The sequence below is a fragment of the Colletotrichum scovillei genome, assembly GCF_011075155.1.
Source record: "Colletotrichum scovillei strain TJNH1 chromosome Unknown Contig00006, whole genome shotgun sequence".
Taxonomy (NCBI): domain Eukaryota; kingdom Fungi; phylum Ascomycota; class Sordariomycetes; order Glomerellales; family Glomerellaceae; genus Colletotrichum; species Colletotrichum scovillei.
Genome location: NW_023336264.1, coordinates 1,645,823 through 1,669,174, shown reverse-complemented (window position 1 = coordinate 1,669,174; position 23,352 = coordinate 1,645,823). Strand labels below are relative to the sequence as shown.

Below are 23,352 nucleotides of genomic sequence, written 5' to 3'. Positions count from 1 at the left end.
TTACGGGCTTACCATACGTCTGGACCATCTTGTGTCTGCTCTCACACACCACTCGACCCCATATGCCGGATAAGACCCTGAGTTTCTCGGAGTGAGACGGTGAGGACTAGGTTGGGTGCTGTATCACTCGCTTTTTGGTCTTTACGGCGTTGAACCCCTTTTGTGGATTAGACCCGGATGCTATTGCGAGGCTTCCGAACAGACTCTTGGGCACGCTCTAGCTTGTCTTGAGCTGAAGAGCCTTTTCAGTCTGACCGAGGTGCGGTTGGTGGTATGATACAAACGGCTGGCTGGAATAACGAGTGCGGCGCGGCCGTGCCCGTTCTCGGTTTCGGTAAATGCCAAACCAACAATGTTGGTCATTTTTCTGCCCCTTCGCCTTTTTCCCTCTCTCTCTCTCTATTCTCCCTCACCTTGGAGACGGTCTTGTCACTGTACTTGTGATCTACATCCTCATTATAATCTGATGATTTGATGATCTGACGCTATGGTGCGGTTATTTTCTTTGACGGCGGTGAAGCGAGGTGACAGTGACAGCTTCCCCGGGCCCTACGAGGATGGAATGGAGGGAAGGGGTCCCCCCTTCTTCGGGACTCCCAGAGTGCCAGGACGATCTGCCTTACCTCTTGCCCCCCTCCCCTCATTTTACCCCTCAATGGCAGGGTGGTCTTTCTTATGGAGTCCTTTGAGCTTGTCTTTGGAGATGGCTGCTGGCTATACTCCGTACTCCGTAGTCTTGGTTCGGTTCACCGGGTGGTCGGGATTAGGTTTCTATCTGGCTCGGGTCTGTGGTACCACTGTCGTTGTCACCGTCACTGCCAGTCTTGTCAGTTGGGGGGGTAAGAGTGGTTGATTCCTCTTCTTTGACCCTGCATCTCTCTGTTGGTGTGTCTATGGATACGCTTAGGCTAGACGGGCCGGGTAGCGGGACTGGGTCTGGACCGGGGCTTCTACTTGGTTCATGACTTGGCCATTAGGAAACGGTAATGGGAACGGAGACGGAAGTTGGGAGCTTACGGAGCTCGTTGACTTGGTGTGTCCTTGACGATGTGAAGAAGACACTTAGGGTGAGATGGCGGCCGCGTTGGTGGAATTAGGCGATGAGGATGGATGACTTGAGTGAACGTTATACTGAGATCTTTGGATTTCTCTAGTAGCTATGCTGACTTGTTAGCCATCGGCTTATGGTCTTGACTACGACTATTGATCCTCACCATGCTATTTGATAGACTTACACGCCCTGACAAGCTTGCACGTTTTCTCAAGTTCCTCAGCTTCTGATAGTCATAGGGTTAGAACTCAAGGAACATGCGGTTAGGTCTCTCACACTTTGCTAAATGAGCTATTGTGGTGGTATGCTAGACATGTTTCCAGTACTTGTGACCTACTCAGTTGGATGTTTTGGCCGATCTCAGATTTTCAATCTTCGTAATTAAAGGCTTGGATGAATTATGAGAGAAGTAATTGTCGAGCATGTCATCCTTTCCGTTCGGTCTGCCGCGAGCCTTGTACCGGGTTGATTCCTGTCTTACATTCGCATCGACTCGTGTGCTTGTATCCCTAGGGCCTGGTCTCCAGCGTCATCGCTATGGCTTTGTTTGATACCTCTCTGTAGTATGTTTGTAGGAAGAAACACTTTTGCCCAATGTGTTCTGCCAAATGTGGATGAATGACTGTCCAAGTTTGGGGTTGCAAATAAGTCCCGAGCCGCAGTTCGATGTATGTATGCTCTGATGCCATGCATTCTTTACATCTAACGGTGTTGACCTGCCGAACCAGCAGCATGTTACCCCGAGCAGAGCAACGAGTTTCTATTCCCTGCGAGGTATTGCCAACCGTCGCATCAGGTTCTGTGAGGCCTCCGTCCGTTCGCTGAGAAGTTTTCTACTGCCGAGAAGCGCATAATGATTTCCTAGCCCTAGGTATGATCACATGTCATGCATCTGTGATCTTACATGTCTTTCTCCCGTCGGCAAGAGCCGGAGCGCCTTTCTGAGGAGGACTCGAGGCTCTGATGGAATCAGCGACACGCGAAGTTAACTTGTACGTGCCTATACGGCCTTGGCTATGTCACCGAAACAGGTCAGATCAGGCTGATATCTTTGTTGGTGACCGCCTTCGATGCATGAACTGACGTTGGGCTTTGCTGCTAGGAAGACAATGTTGAAACTTGAGAGATCTGTCTGATTTTTTGTCTATTTCATACCAACCCAGAGTATTTGAAGTACTGAAGCTGCCTTGATGAAACATAAAGATGCCTGCCCGGGTAGATCAGAGACACTTGTTCAGCTACTCGTGGGAACTTTAGAATCAAGTCTCGCTTCCAATGACAACGTATGCTCAACGAATCCAATTCACATCATTCGCAAAGCGAGCTTTTTAACGATGGATCCGTACGCATGGGCACGAGGCAAGCGAGAGGTATCCATCAAAATTCCAGTGAGCCTCACGTAAACAGAATAAGACCTCCTTCTTTGGGTCGATGATGCCACCAAGTCCGGTGCACCAAATAGACTTCTGGCATCTGACCAGTGATATAAGTCATGGTGTTTCTCAGCCCTTGTACTGGGGATTACTACATAACTAACAGACTGTATGTTTCTCCAGGACTAGAGACACACTTCCGACCAACGATCCTGCTACCTTCTACCCGCCGAATATCAGTATTAGAACCACAAGTGAGAGAGGAGGCTAGTAGAATGTAATGAAGCCTTATGATGTTTAATCAGAAGAGCTATGAGGCTATATATGTAGGCGGAGATCAGGGGAATAGCGCGTCCTATGAATGAATTACAGACGTGAGATTCAGGAAGCAGGAAGTGTCGGCCTAATCCTCAAAGGCTCGTGAAAGACTACATCCCCGTCCGCTCCTCATCAAATCAAGCATTTCATTGAACCATCCTGTATGAATGGTCATCATAGGAAGGCTGTGTGTGTAGGTGTAGGTGTAGAGCGGAGTATCGCCGTTGCGGTGGTCACGACCGTTCACTGGGGGATCCCGTACCTCGGATAACCACAGCTGGGCCACGACAAGCGGTACGACATGATCTCAATTCCTGACTTTCAATCTTCTGGGTCGCAAGTAGTTCCAAGTCAAAGCGGCTCTTCCTTTCCTCATATGACGACTATGAATCACGGCGTGCACGAAATAATCCGTCAACCTAGAAGGCCTACCCTACTGCAGGTCGACCGTAGATAATGTAGTCTTGTTCATGTCGATGTTGTTACTTGGGTGATACGACTTTTGTTTTCCAGCCTTTCCGTCTTCATGTAATGCGGTCATGTTAGATTGAATCTCTCCAAAGCTGGATACACCTCGATCTTGTTTTCAAAGTTACAGTGACTGTTCCTCGCCTCGACGAGATCAAGGAGCATCACAACATCCCTCTAGCGCGATGATCGTCAGCTGAGACTGCAGAGTTTCAAAGACTGAGCTATTGGCTATCTTTGAGTCAAAGATGAATCAAGATTGGTATTGGACAAAGCTAAGCTAGTCGACGTAACTTACACAACTGCCACTTGCATCTCGTTGGCTTGCCGTGCGTCTCCTGTCGTCCGGGCATCACCAGCCTCTTCTCCACTAGGCTCGTCGCCAATAACACCAATGACTCCCTCTGTACACAATGCCTCGGTAGAGTGGGAATGTCGGGGACATGGATGGAGGGAAGGAAGATGGCTGGTGGATGTGTTTCTCGGGTGTCTGAATAACCTTGAGTAGTAGATCTCAGCTCCACTGGCTTGGAAATACATGAACCATGGACAGGGTAAGCAATTTGGAAGACAACAAGTGTGCTGCTTTCCTGCAGAGAAACATCGTATACGTACAAATCGTCTTCTGGCTCGGAGAAATCTGTGACTAAACACTACACCTAAATGCCCTCCTATTTTCTCTGTAGATGATCGTCACTGGACGGGTGCGAAAGCAGCCTCTCACCATTCCATGAGGCATTAATCATAGGCAGGTAGGTAGATCTCATCATGTGAAGGGTAGACATCGACGTGTTGAGAAAGCTGGGTAGGGTAGGTAGGGAACATCAGATTCCAAGAAGCCACGAAACACTCATCTCTTTACAACCAAGATAAAAGAATACAAAAATGAAATTCCGACCCAAATGACAAAAGAGTTCACCCCCCCGGTATCGAACGGGGGCTACATCTCTTGGTGCTCATGCTGGGAAAATCCGCCGATATCCAATAGAGGTCCAGGTGGGTAGGTTGCCGATCGTGTACGTATACGTATGCGCTTGCGGGATTCGAACTTGGGCGGTTACTCGTTTGCGACCATGGCGACCCCAGACACAGTTTGTCCTGACCACATCGCGCCGGATGGGACGCCTTCTGATTGCTGGTGACGGTATGAACAAAATTGTTCTCCAAGTAGGGTCGCTCGTTTCCCGTCTGGCTTTGATTGAGGTGGCTTGAGAAGGGGGATGGGAAGAGGACGTCCGGGTTGTGAGGTGGTTTATGGGATGGAAGGTGGAGGGCGGAAGGTACGTGGCTGCGCTCCTTCCTGAGGCGTCACGTTGGTGATTGTTGATGTTCATCCCCACAGCAACGACCTTTGTGGCCAACACGTCGCTTTTGCTGCGAGTACTTGACCTCAGAATTAGGCTGAAATTCTGCATTGCTGTGAAGACTTTCCGCCGCCTGACTCGAATGACCGCCAGCTATCATGATTTCTTTGCTCTATGTTTTCCCTAATACATCGGCTCGCTCAGGCAATCAAGTCAATTGAGGAATTAGTTTAACTAAGGCTAGCTATCTTGTACTACGATGGTATCAATATCGCCCACAGGTTGCCCTGTTCCCTTGATGCAACTTCACACTGCCGATGATGCTACGATATCGAGATGTCCCCTTTTCAGGTATACAGATAGTTCCAAACACCATGGATTCACGAACCACCCGTGTATTGAGTGTGCGGTGAGTGGTGAATATGAATGAATCATAACTTGCATCGACCATGACAGGATCGGTCTGCGGTATGTATTCAGGTCCACGGCCCAATTCGTCAACCAAGCCCAATCGATCCCCGTGGTCGAGCGGTATAACGCCCTGGTCCGCTAGTACAGAACTTGGTATGAAATCTCGAGAAGTCAAAAGATGGAGGATTTCGTAGGTGCACAGTTCGATTTACTGACTGCGCACCTGAGCTTTTGCTTTTTGGCAGGGTTTGATGATTCACATAATCGTCGCTTGGTTAAACGTCGAGGATGTGGGCACTTGGGACATCGCTTCCACGAGCAATCCGATCGATCAAGTGATTTTGATTAAGTGGAATTTGCTGTCTATCTGTGTTGACTGTGCTACTGCTAGCCAGGCCTAAAACCACCACTGCCGCCATCACTTTCACTCCACATGCCGTCAAAGCACTTGGACGCTACCGGTCAGGGCGAAGGACGTACATCGAGACTGGCCGACACTTTTTGATCCCTCAATACGAATGCCGTCTTGAGGTCGTACGGTGCGATATCTGTGCCCATAGTAAACTTTTGCTGGCAATGGAGAGAACCATCGGCAACCTACCTTGGGTACGTAGGTACCGGAAGGCCTAGTTGGTAGTAGTACACGGCCAAATTTGGTAGCCAGATTGCACAGTCAAGATAATAGGCCTCGATCACATAAGTTGAAACAATAGCCAGTATGAACGATGGTGTATTTGACAGGCTGTGAGTTCGCAAGCCTAGCCACAACACTGTACCTGGCTTTCAAGATGAATTTAGTCTTAAAAATATCAAATGAGAGATAACCTGAGCACCCGACAGCAGCCCCCAGAGCTCATCCGTATTGTAACACAATGGCAGCGCTTCACTTGTAAGCCTTCGCTTTATGGGGATCTATGAGTTGACGATGTGAAGTGACCTGGAGTGTGGTCCCGAGAAGGGAGGTTGAAGTTGGCTTCCGGTCGACAGCCGATGATCCCCCGATTCTGGGGCTAGCCCGTGGACTCTTGCGTCACACATACCCCTGTTAGGTACTGGCGACCCATTCCCGTCTGCAGCTGCGGGGCCGAACGAGCGGGGCCCACGTTCTTCTCGAAGCTGTCAGCATGAATAATCCAATCCTAAGCACCGCATTTGCGAAAAAAGTCGTCCAGTCATCGCACGCGGTGGCGCCCCCCTTAGGTAACGGCTTAGACAGCTTCACCGGGGGCATGTGTAAGACCCTCGCAGCAGTTCGTCCAGATGTAGATAGTCGCCATGGGCACCACATATAAGCTTGCCCGCGAGATTTGCAAATGCTGAACAACACTCCTCAAAACAGATCGATGTTTGATTCTCGACCATACTAGCGCTGTCCATCTATTCTTTTCGTGAGAGACTGCTCGAGCATTCAAGTATATATGCCTCGCATCGTGACCCTCACTGCGATTTTCGCTGTCTTCATTTCCATCATCATCTTCAACACCCAGCTCAAGAGCTTCTTCACAGACATCACTTCTCAACTCACCACAAACAACACAACAAAGAGTAGCACAGCGCTGTCTTCACCCGCTCAAGACAACTCACCCGACTCTTCTATGCTCAACGCAGTAAAGAACAACATGTCAAAGACCCTCCACCACGCAAAGATCACGCCGCACCGCAGCGGCACCCGCGGCCACTCGGACCACGGCTGGCTCAACACCTACCACAGCTTCTCCTTCGCAAACTGGTACGACCCGCGCTTCAACAACTTCGGCAGCCTGCGCGTCCTCAACGAGGACCGCGTGAAGGCCAACTCGGGCTTCCCCACGCACCCGCACCGCGACTTTGAAATCTTCAGCTACATCCTCTCGGGCGAGCTCACGCACCGCGACTCGATGCTGACAAAGGGCGCCGAGGGCGGGCAGAGCGACAAGTTTTACCGCATGCACCGCGGCGACGTCCAGTTCACCACGGGCGGCACCGGCATCGCGCACTCCGAGTTCAACGAGCACCACAAGGACACGGTGCATTTCTTGCAGATCTGGGCCGTCCCTTGGAAGAGGGGTCTCCCGCCTACCTACCACACACGCCATTTCGCCGACGAGGATAAGCGCAAGGGTTTTGTGACGATCTTGTCGCCTCTCAAGGCCGGCCCCGACGCCTCGGCGGCGGAGGAGAAGGCTGCGGAGCCGAGGATCCCGGATACGATCCCTATCCACGCCGATTTCGTCATGGGCGCGGGTATCATTGCGCCCGGGACGGACGGTGCCTTTGAGTGGGTTGTCGGCGGCAAGGCGACGGAGCAGACGAAGCGCAAGGTGTTTGTGCACCTGCCCATGACGAAGAGCGGCAAGGCTAAGATTAGGATCGATGGCCGCGAGGATGCTGTCTTGTCTGAGGGTGACGGCGCGTTTGTCGACGCGGTCAACGCTGGGGATAAGTTGAAGGTTGAAAGTATCGGCGAGGCCGAGGCCGAGGTTGTCGTTTTGGATACGGCATAAAGGAAGTTTTGGGCAGAAAAAGAGAATACCACGTGCTAGATTAGATCTATTTAAGAGCAAAACGAAAGATATATCCAAATATACTTACTTGATGATGATTTCATCTTGATTGTAAATTACGTCGATCCGGGGAAGGCCACCATCCTGGTTCTCTATTTCTGGTAACCCATGACAATGCTGTTGGTCTAGAAATAGATGGATCTCAGATCCCTGTGAGCTAATCTGGGGTAGACGACCTTGGCATTTTAAGGTGTAAGATATCCCATGGGGTGCTTATCTCGGCGACGCAGTTCTGCGAGAGAGCGACGAAGCGGGGAGTAAGCGAATGTTTCTCGTTCTTTAGTAGAGTTTCTCTCATGTTATTATTGTCGCTAAATCTGGCTGTCGCCAAGTTCGAGAAGAAGACGTTCTTGAAATAGGTCAAGGAACAGTTGAGATATCGGCTAATCCAACCACGGGTCCAGCGAGTCTAGTGGAGGAGAGGGAAGTAGGTGTGCGTTTCGCTCCGTCAACTTAGCATATCTCGGCATAGCTGTCAGATCCAGCCAAGTCACGGTGATCAGTGAAATCTGGACACCAAGTATCTGAGGCGGACACGATGTGAAGTGAAGATATTGTGGACCACCTCACTTTGCTACTCGATGAACTGTAGTGGCGGTGGGTGTACCGTACGAACCTCGGATCTTACTGTGATAAAGCCCACGTCAGAGGTGAGTCAGAAACAGTGCGAGAAGTTGCGACGTGCGGGGGATCTGGTTGTAAATCAACTCCAAATTTTCATACTTTGTCATCCAAACTCAGCGTCGCCTCAAAAGAAGATCTCCGTCACCTCGCCATAAACGCCAAAGAGTCCGAACGGCACACTCTCTGAGAAGTCTCTCATCATGCATCTCCAGCCCATCGACAATACTGAAATCGAGCCATTCACCAGCGCCATGGACGACCCACGCATCACCATCCTGCCAGAGCTGCAGTCCCAAGAGACCTTTGACGACGTTTGGGGCTCTGAGCCCGGCTCGCCGAACACTGCCGGCTACATCAATCACTTTGCCCAAGACGCGGCGAGCGCAGCACCCGTGGGAACGCATCCGGGCGACATGCCGCGCCTGCAGGCCGAGCACACCAACGCCGGCTACCGCGAGGGTATATCCGCCGCCAAAGCCCACAGCATCCAGGCGGGTTTCGACGAGGGCTTCAGCCTCGGCGCCGAGGTCGGCTCACTCGCGGGCCAGATTGTCGGCCTTTTTGAGGGCATCGCCGCTGCACTAGACAGCCACGATGAGGATTCTTCTAAGAAGGCCCGCCAGACGCTGGACGAGGCCAAGGCGGAGCTCAAGATTGACTCCATCTTTGGACCGGCGTACTGGAACACCGACGGGACCTGGAAGTTTGACGTTGAGGGCACCAACGGTGGTGATGAAATTCTCTTCGCGGACGTGGCTCGTGCCCACCCCCTCATTCGCAAATGGCAAAAGGTGGCCGACGCCGAGGTTGAGCAATGGGGCATCGTGCTCGAGGCCATTGGCGACGCGCAGGAGCACGAGAGGCAGCAGAGCCCGGAGCGGGCACCCAGCTCCGCGGTGCCGCAGACCAAGAAACCCCTCGACTGGTGAGGTTTGCTTTTGCCAGCAGTTGCCGCTCCGTTGTGCCATGCACAAGGAAGCGCCATCATCGCATTGCCGTACGCTACTCGCGGCAACCGAATTTTCACCAGATCTTAATGCGAAGGAGTCTTCGGGCCGAGCTGACGCTCTCATCGAGAGAGAAGAAGGGAGAGAAAAAGATCTCACTTACAGAACTGCCCGGGTCCTATACCACGAATGCGCAAGAGCCATCATCGGTTTCCAGTAAGTTGCTATAACGCCAATGGCTATGCCCAGGTGGAGACGACTTGACTAAACTGAACACACAGCTGATCCGATCAAATTGCATTAATATCACAGACTTGATATTACTTCGGCTATTTGGGTCTCCCGCGGACGGCGACGAAGGGAACGGGAATTCCCCGACCTCTACTACTCGCTAGGGTAGAGTTAAATTCGGACTTTGACCAAGAACCCCATTTTCGCAAGACCTTCCCCTCCTTGTGCTGCCGACGTTGTGGCGAGTATATGGCACATCAGCCGGAGCCGGACATGAGCCGCAAATTTTTGACAACGACAACCCGCAAGCCCAAGCCCTCCTGTGGCTTGTTTACAGTTCATGACGAGGCGAACCATCCCTCTTAGCCGATCGCTCATGAGCTCATGACTCTGTTGGTGGTTTCCTATTTTTGATAGGACGCAGACGGGAAGGGGGAGGAGGCAGCCAAGCAACATTGTTTAGACGAAAATGTGGTCATGACCACCTGTCAAACTCGACACCGACAAGGGAGGACGTTGCGGGCTGTAAGATTTCTTCAAAGGCAAATGACCATGGATGCTACGAGGGTGAATTCTTGTTGGACATGATCTCACATAGTCAAGAAGCTGGATTGAGTCTCAATACTACCTACCTTACTCTCTGCATAAAGGAGAGAAACCTGCATGAAAGATTCCCGCATCACTGAAGATGGGCCATACACCAAATTCACCACTCCACAGCCTTGAGGCTGAGAGACCATTAGAAGATCCGTCTTAAGCGCCGAAGCCAGCATCGATTCCACTTCCACCAATAGGTAGGCAGGTGGGTTAGGTCTGGATACCTCAGCGCGAAGGGGCGGAGGGGGAGGCCACCAGCAACCCTCACTGACATCATCCCACAATACCCGCACCATAAGAACGAGCACTACGCAGTAAATCCCACAACTTTTCGGAGTTCGCGAAGAAGAGATAGTGGCTGCCACACCTGCACTACCATTCAAAGTGCCTTTGATGCTTTGACCCCCCTTGGAAATTGGCCAAATTCATGGGATAACCAAGGGTGATGGTGTTTCGAAAGTTCGGATGACGGGCTGTGCTGCCTCACAATTGGAGGGGTCAGCCCATCTCGACTCTCCTCGAGCCCAAAGGTCTCTTTAAGCTCAACACCATTCGAGACGATTTCTGCAGGGATAGTTACGATTAGCGTAAAATGGTGGCATAGCAGAGTGGCATTACCCCTGGTTGTCGGACGAGGTGACATCGTCTTTTCCCCCCTTCCTTGACCTTCTTCCCCCGGGTTTGCTGGCAGGTACTCCGTAGATCTTGGTGATTCGTGAAAGAGGCTGCTTTACACAGGGATCCTGGGTGATCCCATCTGCCGAAGCATGCTCCGTCCCTGTATCAGAGGGTCATGCAGAGCCAAAGCTGCGCCCATCTCCATCTCCATCTCTGGCCTGCTGTGCTCCTTCAACCACTCTGTTCTCTCTGTTCTTTTTCCGAATTAGGAGAAGAAGGTTTACGTAGTAGGAAAGAAAAACAAGGCCCTACCAAGCACATCTCCCCGTATCCGTACCTGTCGTCCCAATTTCTGATCGCGACGTAATTTTAGCAAACGTCCATCCGAAGCTTGGTGATCCCCGTCCTTGTGATCGTTTTCCTCCCCTCCCAGACTAGGCCCCCGATCTTCGTCAAAGAGATGGGCTAACCAATCACGGAGATCTTCGACATGCAATGGAGGCCTGCGGGGCGATGCTTCTTTTTCAGCCCCTTTAGATGGGGCAGCATCCAAAGGAGGGCAGGCCTTTCTTTCCATGTACACTACGTATGGATACTACTATGTACGGCGGAATAATGACATGACGTTTAATCAAATTAGCGTAGCTCCATTTAGTGACCTACCCAAGGTACACCCGTGAGTCTATTCGCGATGTTGGGCTTAGCGGCTTTGCCCCTGGCCACTCCTCCTCCCGATGTCTCCGCCATCGTCACTTAAACCCCCTGTCTGAGAGTTCCGTGATGGGGAAGGGAAGAAAGATAGAAAAGGAGCAGCTCTTCACCTTGTTTCCCGACTCCCCTCTTCTTCTCTCTCTCTCTTCAGTATCTCTGATACCAATTACTTTCGCTAATACCTTCAATATCGACCTCGGTCTCGTTTGCTCTCTCTCACTCTACACATTTCCTATTTACTTTATAGTAAACATTCATTCTTTCTCCTACACAGAGCAAACCACAACCTACCTCACTTACACACACACACACACACACACACACACACACACACCACGATGCGCTACTCAACCCTCACAGTCCTCGGCCTCGCAGCCGTCGCCCGCGCAACATGGGACGGCCAATTCAGCTACCCACCAGGCATCGAGCCCCTCGGCCTCGCCAACGGCAACGCAGACTTCAACATCAAGACTTTCGGCCCCCTCACCGGCCCACCCTCAGACTGCATCTCCGTCTGGCACCCTCCCCACCCAGACGTCTACATTGACGACTGCGACAGCGACAAGGAGCACGGCTGGCACTGGGTCCACCCGGGCAAGCCCAAATGGGGCGACAAGCCCGGCAAGGACAAGGACGGCCACAAGTGGAAGAAGCCAAAGCACACAAAGGAGCCCGGCTGCGACAAGTGCTCCCCGGAGACCACCGAGCCCCCCTCGGCCCCCGAACCCACAGAGACACCCGACCAGCCCGACCAGCCGGAGCAGCCCGAGCCCACCACCACGCCGCAGTCCTGGAAGTGGACCACCTCCACAATCACCCAGACCGCCGTCTCCACAATCTACAGCTGCCCGCCCAGCGTCCCCAACTGCCCCGGCAACGGCGGCGGCACAATGTACGAGACCGTCACCGTCCCCGCCATCGTCACAATCTGCCCCGTCCCCGTCGCGCCCAACCCGGGCCCGACCACCGCCCCCGTGGCTCCTCCCGCTACCACCGCGCCGGCAGAGCAGCCCGCGCCCAGCAACCCTTCCCCTCCCCAGACCCTCTCCTCCGTCGTCATCCCGCCCGTGTCATCGAACCCCCCTGTGGTCCCCGTCCCTCCCGTCTCCTCTGCTCCCCCCGCCGCCACGACGACCAAGCCCGATTCCGTCGGCACCGTCACCAGACCCAACCCGACCGCGACCACGAGCCGCGCCGTCGTCACCGCCGGTGCTGTGCAGAACGTTCAGCGCGCCGGTGGTATGGTCGTCGCCGTGGTGGCTGCCGCCGCTGCCTTTATCTGAGTGGAATCTTTAGTGCTTTTTTGTCTTTTTGCTTTTCATCATGTTACTAGAGAGAAAGACAACGCGTTGTTTTGTGATTCAGGCATAGAGGGTGATATACCATGGGAACTTGGGGGTACAATGGGACAAAATAAGGGTTAATGACTGGGAAAATCAACGAACGGGAATTTGGGGGGTTTTCACTCGGACACGATTGGGTTGGCTCCTCGGGCTTTGCAACTTTTGGCGAAGGAGGATATCGGCTCTGGCGTCTGAGAAACCCAACTTAATTAGTTAAGGCTAATATAATGGGTTGCGTACTTCTGATTACAATACTTCTTCCATCATCTTTTACTCGTGCAATGTGCAACCAATGATAGATTCCGAAGTCGAATCCTCGCAACCAAGCTCAATGTCTCAGTCGGCAAGGCCACAGGACGGTATCATTCGCACACCCAATAGCCTTGTGCTCATCCACAGTCGTGTTGCCCCGGGTGTCGTCTTCTCGCCCCATGGCTCTGGTCGGGTGCTACGAATCGACGGCAGATCTCCAGGTCGCGGGGTACCTTGAGTCGATCTGTTTTTGACATGATCCACTTTGATGCCTCCATCCTTTACTCGCATGTCGATTGAGTTCCGGATCGAGTTTGTGGCTGCATGACCTTGCAGATTGAACGCAATATGCTTATGTTCGCGTTCAGGCCAGGTTGCGGATGGCTCGGAGGGTCGCGCATGAGTCGGGCGGACAGATGCGATTTTCCGGTGTGGACGACTTTCTGCCTAGCACATGCTCGTCTCACTCGGACGGGCTTGCTGATCTGGTTGCCTTCAGCTGAGGCCTATCCCGTAGGATCTTCGTTGAGGGCCGTAAAAATAGTTACTCCGATTTTGCTGAGGGATTGATTCCTACTGTCACGAGACGACAGGTCTTTGGTTCATGTATCCCTTTTCGTTGAAGCATCTTTGTCGTATCTGGCACAGTCCTCAAGATGTTGCTAACCGCTTTGCGACGTCTTCTACGCGACGACTGTCACCTAGAAGTTCTCGCGTGGTCTCTCGATCCCGTCCCGCCATGCCAAGAATGACGAGCTTTTGAATCTGCCCGTCTTCGCTCATGACCAATCTGCCCGCCCTGCCATCAGCCCATTCGATGCTGATCTGCTTGGCTTCAATGTCTGCCGCAACGATGCTTGTGACCGCCTGGTCGGAGTCGTCACCCTCGCTGCCGGCGCCCACCAGCCCAGCCGCCTTCTGCAGATCGCCAATCACAGCAGTTCGGTTGTGGTATCTCACAATTTCCCTTCTCAGCGTTCGCACGAAGCGAGATAAATCTTGGACCTTCTGATCTTCGGCGTCGGCAGGCTTGGGTGCAGGGAGGTGGCGAGCGGCGAGCGCGGCGAGCGGGATGCATGGAGGCACCGTATGGCGATGAACACGCAGGTGTCGCGAGTCTCTGTACGGTCGATTGAGCATGACGTAGTATGGTCGTCGGAACTTGGCGCCGGACATGATTTCGATGCGAATGCCGAGAACGCTGCCTCGATCAACGGCATTTGGGTCGGGGTCTTTGACCTTGAACGTCGTTATGGTTGCGCAAGTTCTGTACAGACATTGCTGGTCGTGCGCGTCTTGGGCTTTGGATCGGGAGAGGACTTGGTCGCGGACGGCCTTGGATTCCGAGGGGAGTGCAATCGCGCTGCGTTTCTCGTTGTCTTCCTTGAGGGCGTTTCGTATCGAATCGGACGAGATGAGGGCTGTGGCCTGGACCTTCAATACCTTCTTCAACGAGGCGGCTGGGCGCATCGCAAGTCAGCATCTGGGCAAGGATCTCCTTGGAGAATCACTTACCTTTTGCTCGAAGGTCATTGATCTCTTGTTCGAGAGCCTCTGCAGCAACATCTGGAAGTTCACCAGACATTTTGTCTGTTGCGGGCGTGAACAGAAGGAATTCGCAATTTCCTCGGCGGAGAGAGCACACTTGTCGTAGTCGTAGTTGGGGATGACGTGATTGGGATCCTGGACGCGATCGACGCGTCTCGGTGAAGTTGACAATTGAATTGGCTGCCAAGCAGGCGCAGTGCGAGACACTTGAACCCAGTCAACAAAACGTCCCGACAGCGCGGAATGCGACCCGCGGGGAAGCTTATCTAAGCTGTTATCTTATCAGCGATTGCCTTGGGTACTTACGCAGTTTGGCGCCAAATGAGGCATGGCGCCAGGGGTCCCAAGGGAGCTCGCCGGGCGGCGGGTGGCTTCCCACTCGAGTGGAGCGCGTCTGGACCTGGATAAGCTTCTTTGAATCTTCTCCCCAATTCCCGTCTGCTTCACCCCGAGGTATCGTCGCAACAGAAACACCTTTTCTTGCTGTGTTGATTTGCTTCTGCCAAATTCACTACGTCTCGGTCCACTTGGGACTTGAGTTCTTTTTTACTATCATATCTCATTCTTATCTATCATTTCCACCATTTTCCAAGACCCCGCAACGTCCAACTCGACCACTATTCCATTCCTTCTTTGCCACTGGCGTGTTCTAAAAAGTGTCAAAGGCCACGGTTGCGCTTCCACTGTTCCCCGAACATCGCCATTTTCCACCCTTTCTTCTACCAACCATACTCGCGCACACAAAAACAAGCTCTCGATCGCTTGGGTGCCTAGCGCCATACCGTCTGTCATTGGTCTAAGCTGTTGTTTAAGACAGCGTCGCCTTGACTGCCACGGACTCTGCTCCACCCCGCCCTCGACCCTGTCTAGGTGGTCTTCGCTGGACAGACAAAGAACCTTTTCCTTTGCTCACGACTCCCGACTTGTCGCATAAAGTCTTTTTTTCTTTCTCCCAAACCACCTCTTACGTCTCGACACAACCGCTCTCAACCGAGACCTCGAACTCTACTGCAGACCAGCACTGCGCCGCAAGCTCCAACCGAGACATCCCTCAACTACAAGCCAAGCACAAATGAGCGTCCGAACACGCCGAAACAAGTCCGTCAAGCGAAAAGCTTTGGCCGATCTAGCTGTAGACACAGACGGCACGAACGGTCACGCCAACGGCGCGATGAACCAGAACAACGTTGAGTTCCGGCGGAAGGCGACGACTCCCGGCTCCGACACCGTAACCGCGAACCTCATGTCGCGCGAATCATTCACCCTCGACGACCCCGTCCCGAAGACGCCCATCGCCAATAACCATGGCTTCTTCGAGCTGCCGTTGCAGGACCAGAGGAATTTCCTCCTGCTGGTGCTCCTGTACTTCCTACAGGGCGTGCCCATGGGTCTCGCGGGTGGTTCGGTTCCCTTCCTAATGAAGGACCACATGTCGTACAGCGAGATCGGAATCTTTAGTCTAGCTTCATACCCATACTCGCTGAAGCTTCTCTGGAGTCCCATCGTTGATGCGGTCTGGAGCCCCAAGGTTGGACGCAGAAAGAGCTGGATTCTTCCCATTCAGCTGCTTTCAGGACTGGGTATGCTCTGGCTTGGGTCTACTGTCGAGAACATGATGGCCAACACCGGCAAGCCCGGAGGTCCTACCGTATGGAACTTCACCGGCTGGTGGTTCTTCCTCGTCTTTATGTGCGCCACGCAAGATATCGCTGTAGACGGCTGGGCTTTGACTCTCCTGACGCCCGGCAATGTGTCGTATGCCTCCACTGCGCAGACCGTCGGTCTCACTGCTGGCCATTTCTTGTCCTACACGGTGTTTTTGGCCTTCAACTCCAAGGACTTTGCAAACCGCTACTTCCGCAGCTCTCCTCTGGATCACGGTCTCATGTCGCTTGGCGGCTATCTGACTTTCTGGGGCTGGGCTTACATTGCCATCACCATTGGGCTCTCTCTCTTCAAGCGTGAGGAGAGAACCAAGAATGAGGATGGCATTTGGGATGTGTACAAGATCATGTGGGGTGTTCTCAAGTTGAAGAATATCCAGACCATTATCATTGTTCATCTCATTGCCAAAATTGGCTTCCAGGCCAATGATGCAGTCACCAACCTGAAGCTCATTGATAAGGGATTCGGCCAGGAGAACATGGCCCTGACGGTTCTCATCGATTTCCCTTTTGAAATCGCGCTTGGCTACTACGCTGGCAAGTGGTCTCAGGAATACACCCCAATGCGTCTATGGTGCTGGGGCTTCATGGGCCGCCTCGTTGCAGCTCTGATTGCCCAGTTCACCGTCACCATTTTCCCGGCCGGCGGCGTTACCCCTTGGTACATGCTGGTTGTCATTGGCGAACACGTCTTCTCGACCTTTACAAACACGGTCATGTTTGTCGCCGTCTCTGCTTTCCACGCTAGAATCGCAGACCCTGTCATCGGCGGCACCTACATGACTCTCTTGGCTACGTAAGTTTACCCTCGGGTTTTCAATTTGACTGACTTCCTGTACTAACATATTCTCCGCAGCGTCTGCAATCTTGGCGGCACGTTCCCGCGCTTCTTTGTCTTGCGTCTGGTTGACTACTTCACCGTCGCGACCTGCAAACCCGGCAACCCCGCGGATCTCAACGCCCTCAAGGGCCCCGTCATCACCGACCCCTTCTCTTGCTCCCTGCAGCCAGACAAGGAGAAGTGTGTTAACGGTGGCGGCACGTGTGAGATGGTGCGTGACGGATACTACTTTGTCAACATCATCTGCGTCGTCTTTGGCGTGGTGACGTTCATGCTTTACATCCGACCTAGAGTCCTGCATCTGCAGTCACTCCCTATGAGAGCTTGGCGTTTGGCGCCGTCCAAATAAGGGAACTTGCGCTGCGCAGAAAAATCCAGGGGCTGTTGTACATGTATCATATAAAGCATCACGCAGCGCGCACGGTTTGGAGTACCTTTCATAGAGAGAGCGCATGAAAGATAGAGAGGGAAGCAATTGTACTTGATATGCTTTTTTCATTACCATTTGATGCGCGATATGCCGTTATATACGTGACGCTTGCCCCAAAGAAGTTTTGCCAGAAAACATGAATATCCGTTCTCGCTCGCTGACACAACACATTTCTCTTCACCCCCGGTCTCTCTACTTCTACAGCGATTCAATGTGCTGCGAATGCAAATCCTGCACAGCAGGGATAATCAAGCTCTCAATCTCGATCTCGGGTTCACTCTCCGGCAGCGCGCTAGGGTCAAGCGGCTTGTCCTCCCACGCTCCCCCACTTCCCCCCGCCGCCGACGACGACGACGCACGCTGAACGCTCGGCACGCGGACCCACCGGTCCGGCCTACCGGGCGCGACGAAGACGACCTCCCACTTGCGTGTGGACAGCAGGTTGCCGATGACGAGGTGGTGCTGGTACCGCTCGAGGGAGTACTTGGCCTTGTGCACGAGGATGGCCGGGTCCGTCTCGAGCTTGAAGCTGACGACCATCCCCTGCGGGGCCCAGCCGTCGACGAGGTTCTGGAGGAACTTGGGGACTGGATCGAGGTCGATGACGAGGGACTTGGATTTTGCTACCTTTGTGGAGTCGAAGTTGTCAAAGGCTTCTTCGTCTTCCGTGTTGGAGGCGTTGCCGTTGCCGTTGCTGGAGTTGGTGCTGGTGGGTTTGGCTTTGGTTGTCGCTGTAGCTGATGCCGCTCCCGCCCCGGAGAACGAGTCCGTGGCGTTGGTGGACTGGATCTTGTGCTCGGCCATTCTGTCCTGCGGCAGGAAGAAGTCAGACACCGCGGCGGCGAGGTAGAGCAGCGCCGACGGGCCCAAGGGTCTCAACAACCCCGCAATAGCGCGCAGCTCAAACAAGTAATCCGTAATCGTCGTAAACGGCAGCATGAGCAGCATATTGCCCTTCTTGGCGGCGGTATACTTGCGCAGCACCTCTCGCATGCGCTCCTGGTGCGCCGCGTTCGCGACGACGGTGCCGTCCTCGCCCTCAGCCAGGAAGTCCAAAAAGCAGTCCGTGGCGTGGGAGTAGTGGCGCGAGTACGGCTGCAGCGAGAACTGGCGGTGCAAGAAGATGACGGCGTAGCCGGCCTCGAGGAAGTACTCGGCCGAGGTGGCGCCGCGGGTGCCCGCGGAGAAGTTGTCGATGAAGCGGACCGTCTGCTTCTCGAGGGGCACGGTGGTGCCGCCCGAGGTGACGAGGACGACGCGCCGGCTCGAGGCGGCGTGGTGGTCGATGAAGGAGCGGGCGGCGGCGACGTGGGCGTCTAGGTTTTTGGGGGGCGGTTGGGAGGAGAAGTAGGCGTCTTCTTGGCGTTCTGCCGTTTCTGTGGGGAGAGACATTTTTTTTTTTGGAGGAGTTTGTGTGTGATGAAGCGGCGATGTTCACGGATCGTCTCAGAGAAGTGGTAGCTGTTTAAATGTGTCGAGTGGTGATGTGTGGTGGTGAGATTTGTGAGACCTCGGTAGCAGGGAGAATGGACTGGTGACAAAGGGCCGTCCGAAGGTGTGAGTGAGACCTGAACGGTGTCAGTGGCTTGGTATAAGAAGTAGATATCTCCGGTAGCTGTATTCGACCCCATTCATGTCCAAAAGTATGGTGAATAACGGGTATGAGGGATGAGAATCCATCTCCATTACTCGGCCCATTACCTCCGCCGGACCTCGGTCCTCCGGCACCCATTCTCTCATATGACGTGTCTTACATGTAAACTCACCTTGTGATATATAGTGTCTTTCTAAGTTCAAATAGAGTTATTCTTGAAGATGATGTATGAGAATGTGTCGAATGCTCTATCTCCGGAAGCTTCGTACCTCAACAATTACTGAAAACAAGAAACTAACCGTAATGAAGAGAGATTGGGAAACGCAGCGAGGGTTTTAAACCGTCGTTTCCAGCGCCGGTTCGGTTCCTCCGCACGGGCCGAAGGAGGCCCGTGCCCCACCGACCCGCACCTCCGGGATGGAATCTGCTGCGGATTTCTGGGAACGTATTTGCTTCGGGGCTTCGCAACGACGTCCCGTCGGCGTTCACGTCGTTACAACCGCGGTTCAAATCTCATTCTCAGCACCACAAGTGACTCAGGACTCGATGTTGATTCGGCACCGATAGCCGATCATAAGAACGTTCCCAAACTGAACTTCCTGTTTGGGAACGACAGACACAGTTAAACATGAGGTAAGCTTACATCATTACAATTTACTCCGGGTCTAGTCTTCATTATATGTACAATTCTCATCATAAGTGCCTTTTTGATATCCAATCCCATTTTTATGTGCCAAGACCTCGAATTTTCCCTCGTCTCAAAAGTGCGCCTATCCGGATCTCTTCCGTCTTCTTGTTTCTTTCGTCTAAAAATTGCCCCAAATAACCTTTCCGACGCACACGAACTTGGCAGCCATGAGCGCCACCAAGGCCAAAACATAAACCAGCCCGGTGAAGATGATGAGACCCCAATACTGGCCCCCCGTCGCCGTGACAATCTCGCCGCCAATAGGGATACCAATCAGGCACGCGATCGAGACGGCGGTATACGTCGTCGAGTAGTACCGCCCGTAATGCTGCGTCTTGCACAGCCGCCCGACGCACACGGGGCTGATGCTGATGTTGTTCCCGCTCGCGAACCCGAACATCACGGCAAAGACGATGACGCCCGCCGCCGTCGAGCCCGCGGGCAGCCAGACGGCCAAGCACGCGACCACGGACAGCACGATGGCGGCCATGTTGCTGTTGAAAGGTCCGGCCCTATCGGCCCACCAACCGGGTAGCGCCCTGCCGAGGACGCTACCAGCGTTGAGGATGGGGAGGATGGAAAAGGCAAAGGACTCGCTGAACCCCTGGCTGAGTGTGTAGCTCGAGATGTACGTCAGCGGGATGAACAGCGCAAACTCCATCAGAAAAATGCCCGCCGTCGTGAGGCTGAAGGCCGCGCTGCGGAAGATGCGCGGGTCCGGGTGCGGGCTCGCGTTGCGGGCGGGCGGGAGGCGCGAGCGGATCAGGAAGTTGGAGGCGCCGCAGAGGGCGAGGCAGATGAAGCCGACGGCGCGGATGGTCCAGCCCCAGCCGATGCGGGGGAAGAGGGACTTCATCATGAGGGGGAAGACGATGCCGCCGATGGAGCCGCCGGTGGAGGCCATGCCCGTCGCGAAGCCGCGGCGCCGCTTGAACCAGTGGCCCACGGCTGCGATGGACGGGGTGAAGACGAGGGAGCTGCCGAGGCCGCAGAGGATGCCGAAGGCGAGCATGAAGTGCCAGTATACTGGGAAGGCGTGTTAGCGCGCTGTCGTGTGTTTGATTCGTTTGGGGATGACGGATGTATTGAGCGATGTAAGTCTGGGCGGGGGTGATGATATGACGTGCTGCAACAAGGCGAGCCGATGCAAGAAACTGTGTGTATGACTTACCTGTGCAGATACTAAGCAACATGACGCCAACGACAAGACACACCGTTCCAGCGAGAACGAGCCACCGCGGACCATACTGATCAAACACGGGCCCGATATAGATACCCCCAAAGAAGCAGAGGAACGTATACACGGAGAAAATCCACCCAATCGTTCCCTCGCTGTACCCCTTGAGCTGGTGCGTCGCAACGTACGTCTGGAAGATGGCGATGCTGTTCATGATGCCCAGGGCCGAGAAGAGCGCCAGCCAGGACCCCAGCACGACGGACCACGCCCGGAGCCCGCCCTCGGGGTAAGTTTCTTCCTCTGCTGCTGTCGTTGAGGCGACCCCCGCGGTGTCGGTGCGGTGGATGTAGTTGCCGTCGTCGTCGTCGTCGGTGGTGTCGCCGGCACCCCCTTCTCCTCCTACTCCGGCTTCTATGCTGTAGGCGGCATTTTTGTTGTTCCTGTTGCTGTTGTTGATGAAGTCGCTGTTGTGTTGGTGATGGTAGATGGCGCCGCCCGCGCCGGCGACGGCGTTGGAGACGGAGGGAATCAGGTCGTTGCCTATGGCCGCAGCGGCGCCGTCGTGGGCCGCGCTCTCTGGCTTGCTGGGGAGCGGGTAGTCATAGTTGCTGTAGTCCTGTTCGGGTGTAATGTGGTCGCCTTGGCGGGCTGTGGAAGCCTTTTCCGGATCCATGTGGAATAGGTGGGTGGGTGGTAGAAGAGAGGAGGATGAGAGAGAGGACAAGAGGAAGAGAGGAGAGCGAGCCTCCGTATTATGTCTCGTGCTGGGTCTGTCTTTGGATCTTTCCCCCTTCGATCTTCAGGTCTTCTTCTTGTTCCCTCTTCCTGGTTTTTGACTTCCGCCTTGCAGTTCTGCAACCCTGTCGGCCACGTTTTCTCCTCTCTCGTTTCTTTTCCTTGTCTTCGCCTCAAGTTGCTGTCTTGTACACGAGTTGCTCTTCTTCACGTTTCCATATAACAACCTCTGCCTCAGCCTTCGAAACCTCTCTGTCCTATCAAACCAGACTCGTTGTGGGGAGAGCAATGAACGGTAACAAGAGTGTCGAAGCCTGACAGGTACCCGTCTCTCATAAAACAGGGATCAAGCTCAGGGAGAAGGAGGGAGCAGTGTCGACTAATACCAACACTATCCTACTACGGGCCGTTGCGAGAGAGGGAGAGAGCGGATCAACGAACCTACTTGTACTTTTTCTTACTAGTTTCCCTCGCCTCTTCGGTCTTTCGGCTAGAGTTTAGGCTTGGTCTGGGGGTGGTGGTGGGTGAGTGGGTAGTAGGGGTTCGCGCTCCTTCGTTGAGTTTGTCGTTGGGTTAGGTGATTTGATGCAATTATCCAGTCATTTCCATGCCAATCATACACCCCAGGTCTACGCACGCGGCTCCTCGCTTCAAAAGGACAATGAAACTCTTTTAGGAAGAGGCGAAAAAAGAGGTATAAGTCATGCAGTCATGTGTGCAAAGGGCGACAGAGAGACAAGAGAGAAGAAGAAGCAAAAAAAAATTCCTTTACCCCAGATTTGCCTTCCCTCCCCAGGGGTCCTGCGAACGACGGGGGAATGGGACAACCGACAGCCGTTTCGTTGTGTGAATAAGGTAGGTTCCCGGCTTCTTTTTACTAGGCCGGGATAGGGCTGGTTTACGTGGACCTTACTAGCTATTGAGGTTTCGTAAGATGTCACCGTATAGTATACTACAAGGGAAAACGATACGCGGGTTCGTGTTTTTCTTGATGGCATTCTTTTGATGTGGGTAATTCAACCGAACCAAACCCCGGCCTTATTTCCCTCTGGTTTTTTCACCATTCGTCTTTTCGGATCGACATATGTCTTTCAGGCATCACTCATGCCATGCGCCGCTCTCCTTCGTTTTGCTTTACGCGGTTAGGCTATTAGCATAATATTGGTGGGAATAAAGCGAATAACCCCCAAAGAAATTGGTCATGTCGTCTGTTGACATGTGGCCCTTCTCTGACAAGTTCATGTTAGTCAAGGGCGTCGTTCGGGGGGGCGGCTCCAAGACGAAGTCGCGAGCCAGAAACTGACCAATGGCGTGTTTCAATTAGTCGATGAAAACCCAACTTCAAGAGCCTGGACTTTCTGGTTGCCGAGAATCGGCGTCTCCCAAGAAAAAGCGAGAAACCCCACAATGGGTAAGAATTATCATGAATCAGTCAGGTCCTTTTGGCCCAACAGACCAGATCCGACGCATGACACTTATCCAACACCGAATTTGTCTTGAGTCTCTGAGACAAGTAGACCCGCAGACACATACTCGGAGCACCCTCTCCTGGTCTGTGGAGCCGCATAATGCAATAATGCCTTACAAGACAACCGCCCTTTCCAATGGGGGAACTTACCTTATGCAGGATACACGGTATACCGCCCTATCGCGATTTCTCTTAGCATCTGTCTCCAAGACGTTCCCCCGCCAAAGGTGCCTACCTAGCTCCCCCTCGGCTCCAGCTTCTCCACACGAAAAAAAAAAAAAAAAACGCTGCCATTGAACCACGAATTATCGAATAACGCAATCATGACATTATATTTAAGACGCTATTCCAATGATATTCCTCTCCCCAAATGTCTGTCTCTGATCGAGATCAGACATGATTGCCCATCTTTACTC

At 53.4% G+C, this 23,352-nt stretch overlaps 7 protein-coding genes across 7 annotated transcripts; 4 read left to right on the top strand and 3 right to left on the bottom strand.

Moving 5' to 3' along the window:
- The first annotated feature begins 6,207 nt into the window (after positions 1-6,207).
- Positions 6,208-7,430, top strand: HER10_EVM0008745 (pirin). The gene has a single exon (XM_035478255.1). The coding sequence runs from the start codon at positions 6,344-6,346 to the stop codon at positions 7,406-7,408; it is 1,065 nt and encodes a 354-aa protein (XP_035333035.1). The 5' UTR covers positions 6,208-6,343; the 3' UTR covers positions 7,409-7,430.
- A 788-nt stretch (positions 7,431-8,218) lies between these two features.
- HER10_EVM0005429 (Yae1 protein) lies at positions 8,219-9,892 on the top strand. The gene has a single exon (XM_035475047.1). The coding sequence runs from the start codon at positions 8,293-8,295 to the stop codon at positions 9,019-9,021; it is 729 nt and encodes a 242-aa protein (XP_035332624.1). The 5' UTR covers positions 8,219-8,292; the 3' UTR covers positions 9,022-9,892.
- A 1,642-nt stretch (positions 9,893-11,534) lies between these two features.
- On the top strand, positions 11,535-12,479 carry HER10_EVM0009382 (uncharacterized protein; the record flags this gene model as incomplete). Its single annotated transcript, XM_035478871.1, has 1 exon — positions 11,535-12,479. One exon carries the CDS (start codon positions 11,535-11,537, stop codon positions 12,477-12,479), a length of 945 nt encoding a protein of 314 aa, XP_035333105.1.
- A 963-nt stretch (positions 12,480-13,442) lies between these two features.
- On the bottom strand, positions 13,443-14,442 carry HER10_EVM0005612 (cenp-O kinetochore centromere component; the record flags this gene model as incomplete). Its single annotated transcript, XM_035475220.1, has 2 exons — positions 14,307-14,442; positions 13,443-14,251 (listed from the first exon to the last, which is right to left on the bottom strand). Exons 1-2 carry the CDS (start codon positions 14,374-14,376, stop codon positions 13,443-13,445), a joined length of 879 nt encoding a protein of 292 aa, XP_035332655.1. The 5' UTR covers positions 14,377-14,442.
- A 969-nt stretch (positions 14,443-15,411) lies between these two features.
- Positions 15,412-17,193, top strand: HER10_EVM0007731 (acetyl-CoA transporter 1; the record flags this gene model as incomplete). The annotated part of the gene is made up of 2 exons (XM_035477276.1): positions 15,412-16,799; positions 16,860-17,193. 2 exons carry the CDS (start codon positions 15,412-15,414, stop codon positions 17,191-17,193), a joined length of 1,722 nt encoding a protein of 573 aa, XP_035332916.1.
- Positions 17,194-17,472: 279 nt separating this feature from the next.
- Positions 17,473-18,666, bottom strand: HER10_EVM0005879 (DNA/pantothenate metabolism flavoprotein; the record flags this gene model as incomplete). The annotated part of the gene is made up of 1 exon (XM_035475482.1): positions 17,473-18,666. One exon carries the CDS (start codon positions 18,664-18,666, stop codon positions 17,473-17,475), a length of 1,194 nt encoding a protein of 397 aa, XP_035332693.1.
- Positions 18,667-19,674: 1,008 nt separating this feature from the next.
- On the bottom strand, positions 19,675-21,733 carry HER10_EVM0002974 (major facilitator superfamily transporter; the record flags this gene model as incomplete). The annotated part of the gene is made up of 2 exons (XM_035472665.1): positions 20,728-21,733; positions 19,675-20,582 (listed from the first exon to the last, which is right to left on the bottom strand). Exons 1-2 carry the CDS (start codon positions 21,404-21,406, stop codon positions 19,675-19,677), a joined length of 1,587 nt encoding a protein of 528 aa, XP_035332342.1. The 5' UTR covers positions 21,407-21,733.
- Positions 21,734-23,352: the final 1,619 nt, after the last annotated feature.